Source organism: Sebastes umbrosus, chromosome 1, assembly GCF_015220745.1.
Source record: "Sebastes umbrosus isolate fSebUmb1 chromosome 1, fSebUmb1.pri, whole genome shotgun sequence".
Classification (NCBI taxonomy): Eukaryota; Metazoa; Chordata; class Actinopteri; order Perciformes; family Sebastidae; genus Sebastes; species Sebastes umbrosus.
The window spans coordinates 31665810-31678480 of NC_051269.1; the positions used below are offsets into that span (position 1 = coordinate 31665810).

At 41.9% G+C, this 12671-nt stretch overlaps 1 protein-coding gene across 3 annotated transcripts in view; it reads right to left on the reverse strand.

Annotated features, from left to right (window-relative positions):
• The window catches only part of LOC119484712 (histone deacetylase 7-like), a 55231-nt gene that overhangs the window by 14263 nt on the left and 28297 nt on the right, over positions 1 to 12671 (reverse strand). For all 3 annotated transcript variants that reach the window (XM_037763759.1, XM_037763749.1, XM_037763767.1), the window contains exons 7-19: positions 12403 to 12500; positions 9686 to 9766; positions 9087 to 9240; positions 5948 to 6195; positions 5054 to 5260; positions 4381 to 4582; positions 4097 to 4230; positions 3864 to 3984; positions 3705 to 3754; positions 2355 to 2462; positions 2060 to 2115; positions 787 to 874; positions 44 to 163 (exon numbers count right to left, since the gene is read on the reverse strand). In XM_037763759.1, coding sequence (XP_037619687.1) covers positions 44 to 163; positions 787 to 874; positions 2060 to 2115; positions 2355 to 2462; positions 3705 to 3754; positions 3864 to 3984; positions 4097 to 4230; positions 4381 to 4582; positions 5054 to 5260; positions 5948 to 6195; positions 9087 to 9240; positions 9686 to 9766; positions 12403 to 12500 — 1667 coding nt within the window. The remainder of the gene's footprint in view (positions 1 to 43; positions 164 to 786; positions 875 to 2059; positions 2116 to 2354; positions 2463 to 3704; positions 3755 to 3863; positions 3985 to 4096; positions 4231 to 4380; positions 4583 to 5053; positions 5261 to 5947; positions 6196 to 9086; positions 9241 to 9685; positions 9767 to 12402; positions 12501 to 12671) is intronic.

The following is a 12671-nucleotide window of genomic DNA, read 5'->3' on the forward strand; positions in this document are numbered from 1 at the left end:
AACAAAGCAGAAAAACACAACACTGCTGAGGAAGCCGACCGACCTCACTGGGATGTCCACTACCGGGAAAGAAGTTGCCATCGTCATAGCGATGCAGGGAGATGTACAGCACGCTCGGGTCGTTATAGAAGGCTTCCTGGGTGCCGTTGCCATGGTGAACATCCTGGACAATGATTGGATGACAGGTTAGGAAGTTGCAGAGGACCGAAGCAGGTATTTCACACATAATTAAAACCTTGATGGATTTTTTTCAAAACAATTTAAACGATCACAAATCACAAAAGAGAACTTCTATCGTCTGAAATAAACATAAAACATATGACCCAAAATGCAGAGCAGGGTCTGTAAAAGCTGCAAGGCATTTCCCTGTCAATGGCAAATGTGTTTCAATCTTTGAAGCTTTTTGATGAAGCAGGTAGTAATTCATGTTTGATGCAGTAATTAGTCAGAGAGCACAGTGTGCAAAAGACATGGTACAGGCTCATATACAGTACACACACATGGTGAACAGAGACGACCACCTGGCTGTGTATCAATATCTGCACATGTGTGTGTGGTTGTGTGTTGATATGACTCTGTGTCTACTCTAAGCATACAGTACGTGACAGTTCAGATCTCACATGGAGACCAGAGATGACAGTGCCTTAATTAAATAAATGATAAATACAAGCGCTACTGTAGAGGGCTGCTCTGCTTCTGGGACCTTGTTTGTGCCCACGATACATTTGTGTGCCAGTGCATGTGTGTGGACCAGTGATGATGGTCAATGCGGTGGGTCCTCCTCACCCAGTCCACGATGAGGATCTTGCTGACGTTGAGTTTGTGTTGGAGCTGCTTGGCGGCGATGGCCACAGAGTTGAAGAAACAGAAGCCCCTGTGGACGAACAGACAGGAAGAGAGGCGGCCACATGTTTTTATTAGGACATCTTCAGCAAATTAATATCACAGAATCACCATATGGACCTTAGGAGCCTCGTCTAAAAGACATGTCTCCAGTTATGTGGCGTCATGTGGTGGCTATTCAGTCCAGGTTGGGACAATCACAGCACTGACTAATGTGCAAGTCGTAGAGGGAAGCTCCTGCCAGGCAAACATTAACTGCAAATATTGGAGAAATGAGGATGTTTCATTTCAAGTTGTTTTGTATTTCATCTTCCCCGTGCTGACAAACTAAAAAATGGCTTTTCACATTAGAACATTGTGCTGAGTCTAAAATCTCCCGAGAAATGCAGAACCCACACATTTTGCGACAAACAGAAAACCCCAGCTTATCGTAAAATTCACTCCACATTCCAAATGATAACAGAGTGAATTGCTGGCGGGACGTGTGAAATGATTTCAGAGAAAATGAACTCACAACTTGGCGCAGCAGTTCCCCCAACACTCGCTGTCTACAGTAAAGGTATGCGAAAAAAAAAGTGTTGATGTATGAAAAACAATGGAGGAATGTTGGAAGTGGCTGCGTCAGCACGGGTCGTAAACTGTGAGTGCTGTTGTGTGTGTGTGTGTGTGTGGACGGTATATCATATATGCTATCTAAATCTGCTCATCAAGAAAAGTCATTATCATCCCATAAATAACCAGTGACAAGCACTGCTGAGCACACACGCACAGTCCCAGCTGAATGTGGTTACTCGGCTAATGCCTCCTATCAAAGACTGACACAAATCCATGCACACGAATACACACACACACACACACACACACACACACACACACACACACACACACACGCACAGTTTCTTTTGAGGTGCTGTGCTCTGTGTCTTGAAAGTTTAAAAGAAACTGAGCGGAGGAGGTAGATTGCCTCGGGCATCAGTCAGGTAGCACACATCACACAAACACACACACACACACACACACACACACACACGCACACACACACACACACACATTAAGACAGAGAGACATAGGCTCTCTCTCTCTCTCTCTCTCTTGCTCTAGTGTAGCTGATCTGTAATAAATCCTTTGAAACACTTTGTAGAGACCTCCTGGCTCCTGGTATGTGTGTGTGTGAGCGTGTGTGTGTATGTGTGTGTATGTGTGTTGCTGTACTTACAGCGGGGAGGAGTGGTTTGCATGGTGTCCCGGAGGCCTCACCACTGCAAAGCCATTCTGTGAGAGGAAAGCAAAAATCTTTAACACCTTTCAGCTCTCAGGGGTCAACCACCACAGTTCACATCTCTAAGCTCTGTTCATCGCAGACATCAGCGATCTACAGCAGGGGAGTTACTAAAGCTACACTGTCATGTATATAATGGTTGTTTACTCCACAGCCTGTTACAAGGCAGCTCTGAAATTCCTGAGAAAACACACAGTATTTGCTGATATGGTATTTTGCAACAAAGACACACCTTCAGCTCCCCTTGTGCCACCTTCAGTGCCAGGTCTGTGACACATCCTGCAGCAATACGGGAGGCTACTGATGTGTGAAGTTCATTCCAGACTGTATCGATGTCCACCTGTCGGTACAAAAGTGATGAGATGCGTCAAGTCAGTTCAAAAGTCAGCCACAGATGTTAATAGAAGACATAATTAAAAAAAGACTTCTTTTTATTTATTTATTTTTACAATTAAGTTTCAGACTCATCAAAACTGGACTCAGACTCGACTGATTCAACAAGATTTACTGAAATCCAGTCAGACCAGTTTGCAGAATTTTACCTGACAGTCCCACTGGAAATCACCAGTCAGCAAGTTTACCACATTTCCTTTAGTCCAGCTGCTGTCGGCCAATAAATAGTTGATTATTGAAGTTGAATTTTGACTGCACTTCCTTTATTTTGAAATAATAAATGACATCTTATAGTGCTGTGTATTCTTGTAGTGTATTACATATTTTTGTTTTTAAACGAGCGACGGTGGGCCTTTAACTTCTGTGATACTAACAATTGCTGAGAGACTTCTTTTTTTCCCAACATCCACTTTCTCTTTGTTGCATCTCTTCTCTCTGTAAACCCCGTCTTGTGTTTCAACATTACTCCATGTTTCAAAACGCACATTGGTGGTGTGCCGCGGTGGAACAATGAAATCAGAGGAATTTCTTTTATCGCAGACGTTGCCATCTTGTTCCAATCACCCCTCTTCACCAGAGCAGCCAAGGTCCGGAAATCCAGGCAGATCAGTCGTCTTATCAACTAACACCCAGCCCCCTTCTTCTTCTCCTACCTCCTCTCCTCTCCTTCTCTCTTATCTGCCTCCTCTCTTCTCATTGTGCTTCACAACAATTTCTCATGTGCATTTTTATCTGTTTCGCCACATCAGATAACAAAAAACGTCTTTAGGTTCTTTCATATCCTCTTCATTGTTCCTTCTCTCATAGGCAACTGTTATGTTCTACTACCTTCACAATGTATTCTTCTGTACTCCCTGTTTGCCATTACCCATTCCCTCTAAATAAAATCCAGTTTCATTGGCACGCACCCCTCCAGTCTCAATGTGTACCCTCTTTCTTCCCTTCTTCTTCTCTCTCTCTCTTCCACATCTCACCTTTGTACAGCCTCTGATTTCTGATTGGGTTTCAAAAGTATCTTAGCCAAAAACAATAGCATTAGCAATTTGTAGTATTATTAGTTTAATTGTGTAATGAGGCCTAATCAGCCATGTAATGTTTGCTGTACGCAATTAGATAAGTGGAAAGATTCCCACATGACTTGTGTTTTTAAGGGGTTTACGGTGTGTGTGCCTGTGTGTGTGCAACTCACCCCAACTCCTCCGCATGGCAACATCACAAAAATCCGTTGAGATAAGATTCCTGCAGAAGATTTTTTTCTGTCATTCAACTGTCATGGATGTTTATATTCTTATCATTATCATCATCATATTATTACAGTATTATTATTAGTTTTTCATTAGTATATTACCAGCCAACTTGCGATTGTCCAGCTTGAGGCGGTTGAGCGGGTTGGTGCCGAACAGAAGCACGTGTTTCTCTGAATGGACCGACTGCAGCTCTTCTAGAGTGGCCTTCCTGCTGCGGATACGCTACATACACACACAGAGACACAAATATATATATATATGTATATATATATATACTGCAAGCATATAATACTGACTTTGGGGTTATGGATCTGCTAGTATGTGTGTGTCATACCTCACACTGGCTCCTGAGACCCCTTTCATGCAGTCTGGACCAGATGCTCTGGACCCTCCCAGCATGCTCAGGGTGGCGGCTGTTGTCCCCACAGGTACACTGGTGCTTCTGCATCTGAGCATCATAAACCAGACCTAGACACACACACACACACACACACACAAATGCAAACACACATCTAAGCCTCATTTTCCTTCTTCAGTATTTCATGATCCAGTCATATGTGAATTGTAATTCATGGCTTCTTTTCACATTTTCCTGATAAAAAAAAAAGCGTCCCTCACCTGTGGTGAAGCGTAGCTGGACGTCTGCAGCCGGGATGGACAGTGACAGGGAAGGTATGGTTGTGGCTGAATGTGGAGGAGGAGGATGCAGGGAAGTGGAGGCTGGGGAGGACTGTGTCCGAACCAGAGGCTGGTGAGGCCAAATTAGGGCAGGCCCACCCAGGGGGTCCAGCTGGAGACCTGATCGAAGGATCACCTGCCTCTGTGGTTCCCAGGGCAGAGGGTGAAGAGGAGAACAGGGAATGAAGGAGCATTTAACAGCAGCAGCGCCTGGCAAAGACTAACTGGAGTAAACTTCCACATACTCATAAGTTGAATGCTTCTCTCCAGTACTTCGCAACTACTCATTATTTGGTCAATTTAATACTGCTTGTCTAAAACAAGCAATTGATAAAGAGAATACAGCATTGCCAAGCATGCTTTCCCAATACTGGAACCCTCCCTCTTTTCATCTTCTATAAATAAAGCTACAGCGCCCTCTAATGTCAAAAACATACTTCAATCAAGTGAATTCATGTACATAAGCACTAGGGATGCACATTTTAAACTATTTAATTTTTACTTTGTCATTAGTCAAAGAAAAAAATAAATAGTTTAAAACTTTTCTTTTAAGGAAAAGCAAAAAATCCTCCCCCTGGAAAGCTCTGCATGTGTGTGAGTGTTATATCAGTACCTGATTGAGTGAATGTGAGATCTCGATCAAGCTGTCCCGTGAGGAGGTATTGGACTCCGTTCCGTAAACTGAGTCCGTGCTGGCAGTGCTCTGTCTCCTGCGGTAGCCGTCCTCACACACAGAGCCCGGTTCTGAATCGCACACGGACCCGGGCCCCGAACCTGATCCTGATCCAATCTCCTCCAGGTCCATGTCCTCCGATGGGATCTGTGTCAGACGAGGATTCTCAATGGACTTGCTTGTCAGCTAATATAAGGTACAGGTTTTACACTGTTATCAAGTCTTAAAAGCAGAAGTAGGATTTGTCAGTTGCGGTTTGGAAACACAACATTCAAAGTTGTTGGCCTCTCCTCCCTGGCTCAACGAGGGTTACGGTGCTCGCCAGCGGGTGAAAGCCAACCCAAGATTCACTCTCATTTTAGAACGAGCATCGTCTGCGTGACGTTTTGCCTCGCTATATTTGCATTTTTTTGGATGCATTTTCGTAGCTTCGTCTTGGACGCATGCTTACAATTTTTATAGAGGATGACGCCCAGAAATGTCCTGAACACAGCAAAAGAAAAAAGAAAAGACATAGGGCAATATCTGCAGATACAGAAACCACCACAAACACAAACTCCTAGTGGGTCTTAAGTGATGATTGAGAGGGATTACTTTTGTAGGAGTCTATACATTGTTTTTTAGGAAAATCCTTCTCATTGTGCCTTTAATGTTGCTAATGCTTTCTTTAACATGAATTTGTTTATGCCTGATAATAAGTTATTTTTTATATTTAGTCAAACATATATGTATATAAAGACTCCACAGAATAAACCTCATAAATATCTATCACTGTCAGTATTAGTTTGTTTATTTGTATGCAACATGCTTGCTTTCACGCTGCCCCCCTCTCACCTTGCTCAGGTGTGCGTTCTGCTTGAACCTCTCCAGCCCGCTCTTGTGGTATTGCTGGATCAGCTGGTGCTGGATGTGTGAGTGACGGTTGGCATGCAGAGAAATGTTTGAGTGGCTGTAGGGCGGAGGCTCGGAGCGTGTTCGCTCCAGCGGTCTGTGGGAAGACAAGGTAACTACACCTTCCCTTCTGGTGGGGGACGACAGGTGAGGCTGCTGCTGCTGCAGAGGAATGGAGCTCAAACCATGAACTGCAGAGAGGAGGAGAGAGAGGAACAGGTTAAAAGATGGGAGCAGATGGAACAAGAGGGGGTAGAGGGGTACGGGTACATGTGGAGGAGGAAAAAATAAATAAGCACAATGGATGGAGATAAACATGACAAAAACGGGCAGAAAGAAATAACTTAAAATGGAGAGGAGTAAAGTAAAATCGAAAGAGAATGACAGGGTGTAGGAGAAAGAAAAAAGAGCACAGCTGATATAATTGTGACATTATAATAATCTGGATCAATTATTCATATCTGGCTCAGAAATTGAAAGTAAAGTGCAGAGTAAAATATACTATAACTGTATTTCATGTTCAAAATAATAATACAAAAATAAAATGTGCATTGATGATAATGTTGTTTGAGCATATTTCTGTATTGTTTGAGAAACTGCATCACTGTCAAGTGCCAAGTAGAGGGCGTCCTTGTGCTTTTTATATTATAACATTCAGGCAAAAGACCTGTAGCACAACACAGAAGACATCAATGTACCTACAGACTCTGATTTAAAATGAATAGGCCATTTTTACAGCAGACGTTTTGACTTATTTCAGCAGGAAGAGCGCAGGTGTTACTTAACACCAGGACCCTGAACCTGCACGCCTAAAAGAGTATGCAGTCGTTATTTTATTAGATACGCCTGCACTTTTCCTGCAAAAACACGTAAAAGTGTCTGCTCTGGAAAAAGGTCAATTATGAGTGTTGTTATTGTTTAGTATACAGGCTTTTTGTTGTGACTGGTAGAACTTCAATGAAGGAAACAGTGAAGAGAGAATAGAAAAATAAGTACATACATTTGGAAATGCTTCTCTTACAGGTACAGGTAAGCAATTGAACATACCACCACAAATTAAAATATAGTACTGAAATAATACAGTTTCTTTTAATATATACATCAAATATCAATCAACATGTTTTTATAAACAAAATCTACTCACTGCCATTGGTACAAGAAGAGAACTGAGGAAGAATGGCTATAGATTTACCAAACTCAAAACATGTGCGACAAACAAACAAGGTGAAAAACTTCCAGCACAAATTATATAACTTCCTGATTACGGACAACAAAACAAAAGCGTATACTTCACAATAGTCTCACCCACCAGTTCCTGTGTACCTAAAACTACCGTTGACGTCAGGAAACAGGTCCGACGTAAGTGGGTTGGTGGGATTTCACCTTCCCTTACTAAACCATCCTAGTTTGAAAAAGCCTTAATTATCCTTCCCATCAACCACACACATCTTCTAGCTTGTATATCTTTTATCAACAACACGTTGCCTTCTTTAAGATTTGGCTGCTTTGAAGAGCCCTCAAATATTCTCTGTGCCACCTTTGCCAGAATGTGTTTGCTAACACTTGTACTCTCTTCCAATGATGTTACTTTGCCACCTAGTTTCCTACACATCACACATTTATAGATAAGGCTAACGATCACTCTCTTTGCACCCTCTAATCATGAACCACTTGCATGGATAGCACCTTGTGTAATGTGTCAAAGGTGCCAGTTTGGCGGTGCCAAGGACCAAACTGACCTTGATAGGACCCTCTGCAATAGTTGCTTTGAGGTACTCGAGAGCAGATATTGCCTTAATTGATCCTAAAAAGAAATAAAGCTCAATGTTTGCTGCCTTTTAAATCCTGAAGTGTAACAGCGAGGAACATTTAGCCTACTGAGTTCCTGCAGTGTGTCCTGCCATCTCTGCCATACTACGAGTTTCTCTGTGGGCAGAGGTGTGTCCCAATTAGCACCTTGAAAGACGAGCTCTCTTAAAAGCAGCCTCCCGTGAACTGTCACTAGGTCTATGAGGCTCAGGTGGTCAAACACAGTGTTAATGGCGGAGAGCACCCCTCCTCAACTGAACAGTTTCTGGGATTTAGGAATGGCGAACAGAACGTGAACATGTCAGTTGTCGTATTCAAAATCACCCAAAGGCTGCGTTGATTTAAATCATCAACAGCAAGGTACGGGGATTTGATGTTTTTCACTCTACCCTCCGTAGGTAAGGTGCTCATGACATCTGCCTTATTAGAAGCTATCAATTTAATCTACTGTGGCTTGGATAGTACCTCATTTGTACATCGCTTTAGAGTAAAGAGTGTGCCAAAAAAAAAAGAAATCAACACTTCCTGCTTTAATTTCCAAAGAAAAGCCTTCAAGCGTTTTTTTTTTTGTGGACAGAATTCCTTCATTTGTTAACACGAGGCTTTCATTCTGAAATATTTGCAGGACAGTGTTGTAGGAAATGCAGTGACTTGCAGGGTTTCATGAATGAATAAAGTACCGGGTTTTAATTGTGGATTATTACTATTATTTACAAATGAGCACATGACACTTAACCTTTTTCTGTCTAAAATAAATTTATATGACATTTATAATGAAATGAAATGGCCATTATGAAAGGCAAACTCAAGAAAGAAAGGACTGGCAGCAGCAGCCCAGCAGCAGCCAAGCAGCAGCAGCAGAAATGCTGCCAGCGTGGATGCCACACGCGTGAGACACGCAGCAGTTCAGCGAGGCTGCCGTCACGCACTGCTCATGCGGGCAGTGTGTCCCCGCCGTAGGATGACTTGCATTAACTCCAAGGAGTCATCTTTCATGGTAGATTTCAAAATAACCCCAAAGTGACATAAGCTGTTGGTATGCATACTGTTGATTGTTCAGAATTTTCTTGGCTGGCAAAAAGTAGGGGAGCCATCCAGCTACCTGTGTCCTCTCTAACAAATCCCACTATGCATTGCCTGCAGAAAGGTCAGATCTTCAATTGAAGGTGGCATGTGTTTTCACTTCCGCTTGCAAATGCAGGTCTTCTGTATATGTGCAAATTGAGATATTTCAGTTTCTGCTGTACAACACATTCTCAGTTACACAACTCACGAGAGACAAGCTGGGTGTGCACCAGTCCGGTGTGTGGTTCCAGTATAAGCACAGGCTGCAGGTGCTGACCCAGGGATGAGCTGCTTCCATCCAGAGGCAGGTAGACCTGATGCAGAGCAGATATTGCCAACGGCCTGGCTAGTCGCAGGTCAGCCTGGGGAGAGGGGTGAGGAGAGGAGACATGATGGTAAGAAACGCCGGAGATATGACTAGGAATTAGAGCCCTCGTCGTGGTTGCAGCTTACCACAAATGAACAAAATGGAGGGTTAGTGCTTAAGGCGAGGGCCTAATGGGCGGTTTGCAATGTATAGATACAGACATGTTAAAATTGTCATCAAGTGAGTAAACTACCACATGACTGATTGAAGATATGAAAGCACCACAGAGATCAAGAGGGAAGTGAAAGCCTGAATACACCACATGTTTCTATAAGTGTTCAAGTGTGCAGGCACTATTTTAGACACTCAGTCTTAGATACACATAAATTCATAGCGTGAGTGTGCATCCATGTGATCTGTCAAGTTTTCGGTTGTGAACTAAAACGTCAACAATTTACATATTGATTCTGAAGGGAGCCCCGGAGGGTATCGTTGCTCACCTGTGCAGGAAGTCCAGCAGTGATGTTGGGCATGGCAGTGGGGTTGGAGGGCAAGCTGAAATGGGCCAGCAGCCTCTGTGCCTGAATGAGACATAAATATTCATTAAGGAGATTATCTATACTGATAATGATTACATCATCCAACACAAAAACATCTGTCTGATTTTATTAAAATAGCTATTATACAAGACTTGTGTGTTAAAAACTGATGAATCCACTCTACTGTTGTAACCCAGTAAATTATGGTAGGTATAGTAGATAGAAAATGGATCTACATCAATTAGGGCCGTCAAAGTTAAAGCAATAATGATACAATTTGTTTTAATGCCACTAATTTGTTTAACGCATTAATGAAATTCGAATCCGCTGATACCAGCCATGTCATGCTAGCTTGTCGCGAAGGAGGCTTATAAAACGCTCCAAACTTGCATTAAATTTTGGCGAGGAAAAACAGCCATGGCCATTTTCAAAAGGGTTTCCTTGACCTCTGACCTCAAGACATGTGAATGAAAATGGGTTCTATGGGTACCTACGAGTCTCCCCTTTACAGACATGCCCACTTTATGATAATCGCATGCAGTTTGAGGCAAGTCATAGTCAAGTCAGCACACTGACACACTGACAGCTGTTGTTGCCTGTTGGGCTGCAGTTTGCCATGTTATGATTTGAGTATATTTTTAATGCTAAATGCAGAACCTGTGAGGGTTTCTGGACAATATTTGTCATTGTTTTGTGTTGTTAATTGATTTCTAATAATAAATATATACATACATTTGCATAGAGTAAGCATATTTGCCCACTGAGTATAAAATACTTGACAAATCTCCCTTTAAGGTACATTTTGAACAGTTACAAAATGTGTGATTAATTTGCGATTAATCGCAATTAACTATGGACAATTGTGTGATTAAACACGATTAAATATTTGAAACGATAGACAGCCCTAATATAAAACAGGACACTGATCCCTAATCACTCATCAGATGCTAATGTGTATAAGAAAGTCTGCTAAATTGCTATAATGTACTTACTTTATACTTTATACTTTATTGTCAGACAGGTCTGAAATTTGTTTTGCATAACAGCAGCTCCGTTTGCAACATCACAGAAAGGACAAAGACAATAAACAAGGATACAAACATTTAAACATTACAATCACAGAAGACAATATTCAGGGCCCTTTAACGCACATTTGATCTGGGATTAGGCTCCATATTAAGTTTAAGGATTGACTGATGCAAAAAAGAGTGCTTCAGTCTAACCTTATTAAATCGTGGAACCCTGTATCTCCGATTCGATGGTAACAGTTGGTATTCACTGTTCAAAACATGATTGGGGTTAGAGACGATGTTGTTAGCTAGCCTTAAGATGTTATTATGATAGGCTGATTCATAGAGTTTCTCAAGGGGTTGACCAACAATCTTTGAGCAGATTTTCATTTGTTGGAGCAGTTTTGACTTTAAAGTAGATGACAAATTCTTGTACCATATAGTATAACAATACTGTAGAACACTCATAATCACAGAAGTAAAAAACAATAGAAGAATTTGTTTACTCGCCCCAAAAGACCTGAGGCGGCGGAGAAAGTAAATTCTTTGTTTTGTCTTTTTACAGACAAATTCAATGTGGTCTTTCCAAGATAACAGATGATCAATCATTACTCCCAAATATTTATATGAAAATACCTGCAGGATTTTTTCGTTATGAATAACAATAGGAACTTTATGAGAATCAGATGGTGAACCAAATACAATTTCTTCCGTTTTCTTTGTGTTAATCTGAAGAGCATTACTGTCACTCCACTCGACCATTTTGTTCACGCCATGTTGGTACAGCTCAGGGTTGTCCGAGTGACTTAACAGGGATATTATAGCCGTATCATCAGAATACTTTAGGATGTATTGATTTGGTGTATTTGTACGACAGTCATCGGTGTAAAAGGTGAAAAGCATAGCTGAACTCACGCAACCCTGAGGGGCCCCGACGTTGGTCGTGATGGCAGTGGAAAGGGTTTTATTTATTTTTACAATTTGAACTCTGTTAGTGAGAAAGGAGGCATACCAGTGTATCAAATAGGGATTCAGTTCCCGCTGGACCATTTTTGACACCAATATGTCTGTCTGTATTGTATTGAAGGCTGATGAAAAGTCTAGAAAAAGGGCTCTTGCATAGGTTTTTGGTTTGTCTAAATGTTTTGTAATAATATGAACCAGAGTGGCAACAGCGTCTTCTGTACCACAACCCTACTTATATGCAAATTGATATGGATCAAGTTTGTCTTTTGTTGTACTGACAAGATATTGGAGCAGAATTCTTTCTAGAGATTTCATAATCACTGAGGTAAGGGCTATTGGTCTAAAATCCTTGTGTTCTTTAGGACATGGTATTTTGGGTAAAGGTTTTATGTGCGCAGTTTTCCATGACAGAGGTACAGTGTGCGTGTCTACAGAAGCCTGAAAGACTGGTTGCCACACTGGTGCCAGCTCGGTTGCAAAGTTCTTCAGAAGGAAAGCGCTGCATTCATCCGGTCCAGCAGCTTTCTTGGAATTTGTACACCGAAAACTTTTCCTAACATCTTCGACAGTGATGACAATTCTGTCTGAGGTAGTTGGTATAATAGTTTTAAGTATTTCAGTGCACTTATCAGAATTATCTAGTGATTCAAATCTGGTAAAGAAAGTGTTTAGGTATAATGTAAATATAGAAGCAGGGCTCACCTCATGAGCCACTGGGAGGTGCCCGTTTTCCGAATGGAGGCTGTCGTTGGGTGAGCTGCACCCTGATGCTGGGGTGCTGCTGCTGCTGGGGGACGAGTCTGGGTGACACAATTGAGACATCACGTCATGACAGCCAACACAGTCAGAACAGATGTGTTCATACAGCACCAAAAGATGCACATATCCAATTGGAAAATTAATGAAACTGTGTCAGTACAGTATGTGTTGAAATTACATAAATACACAAAGTAACAGATATAGAAATGGCA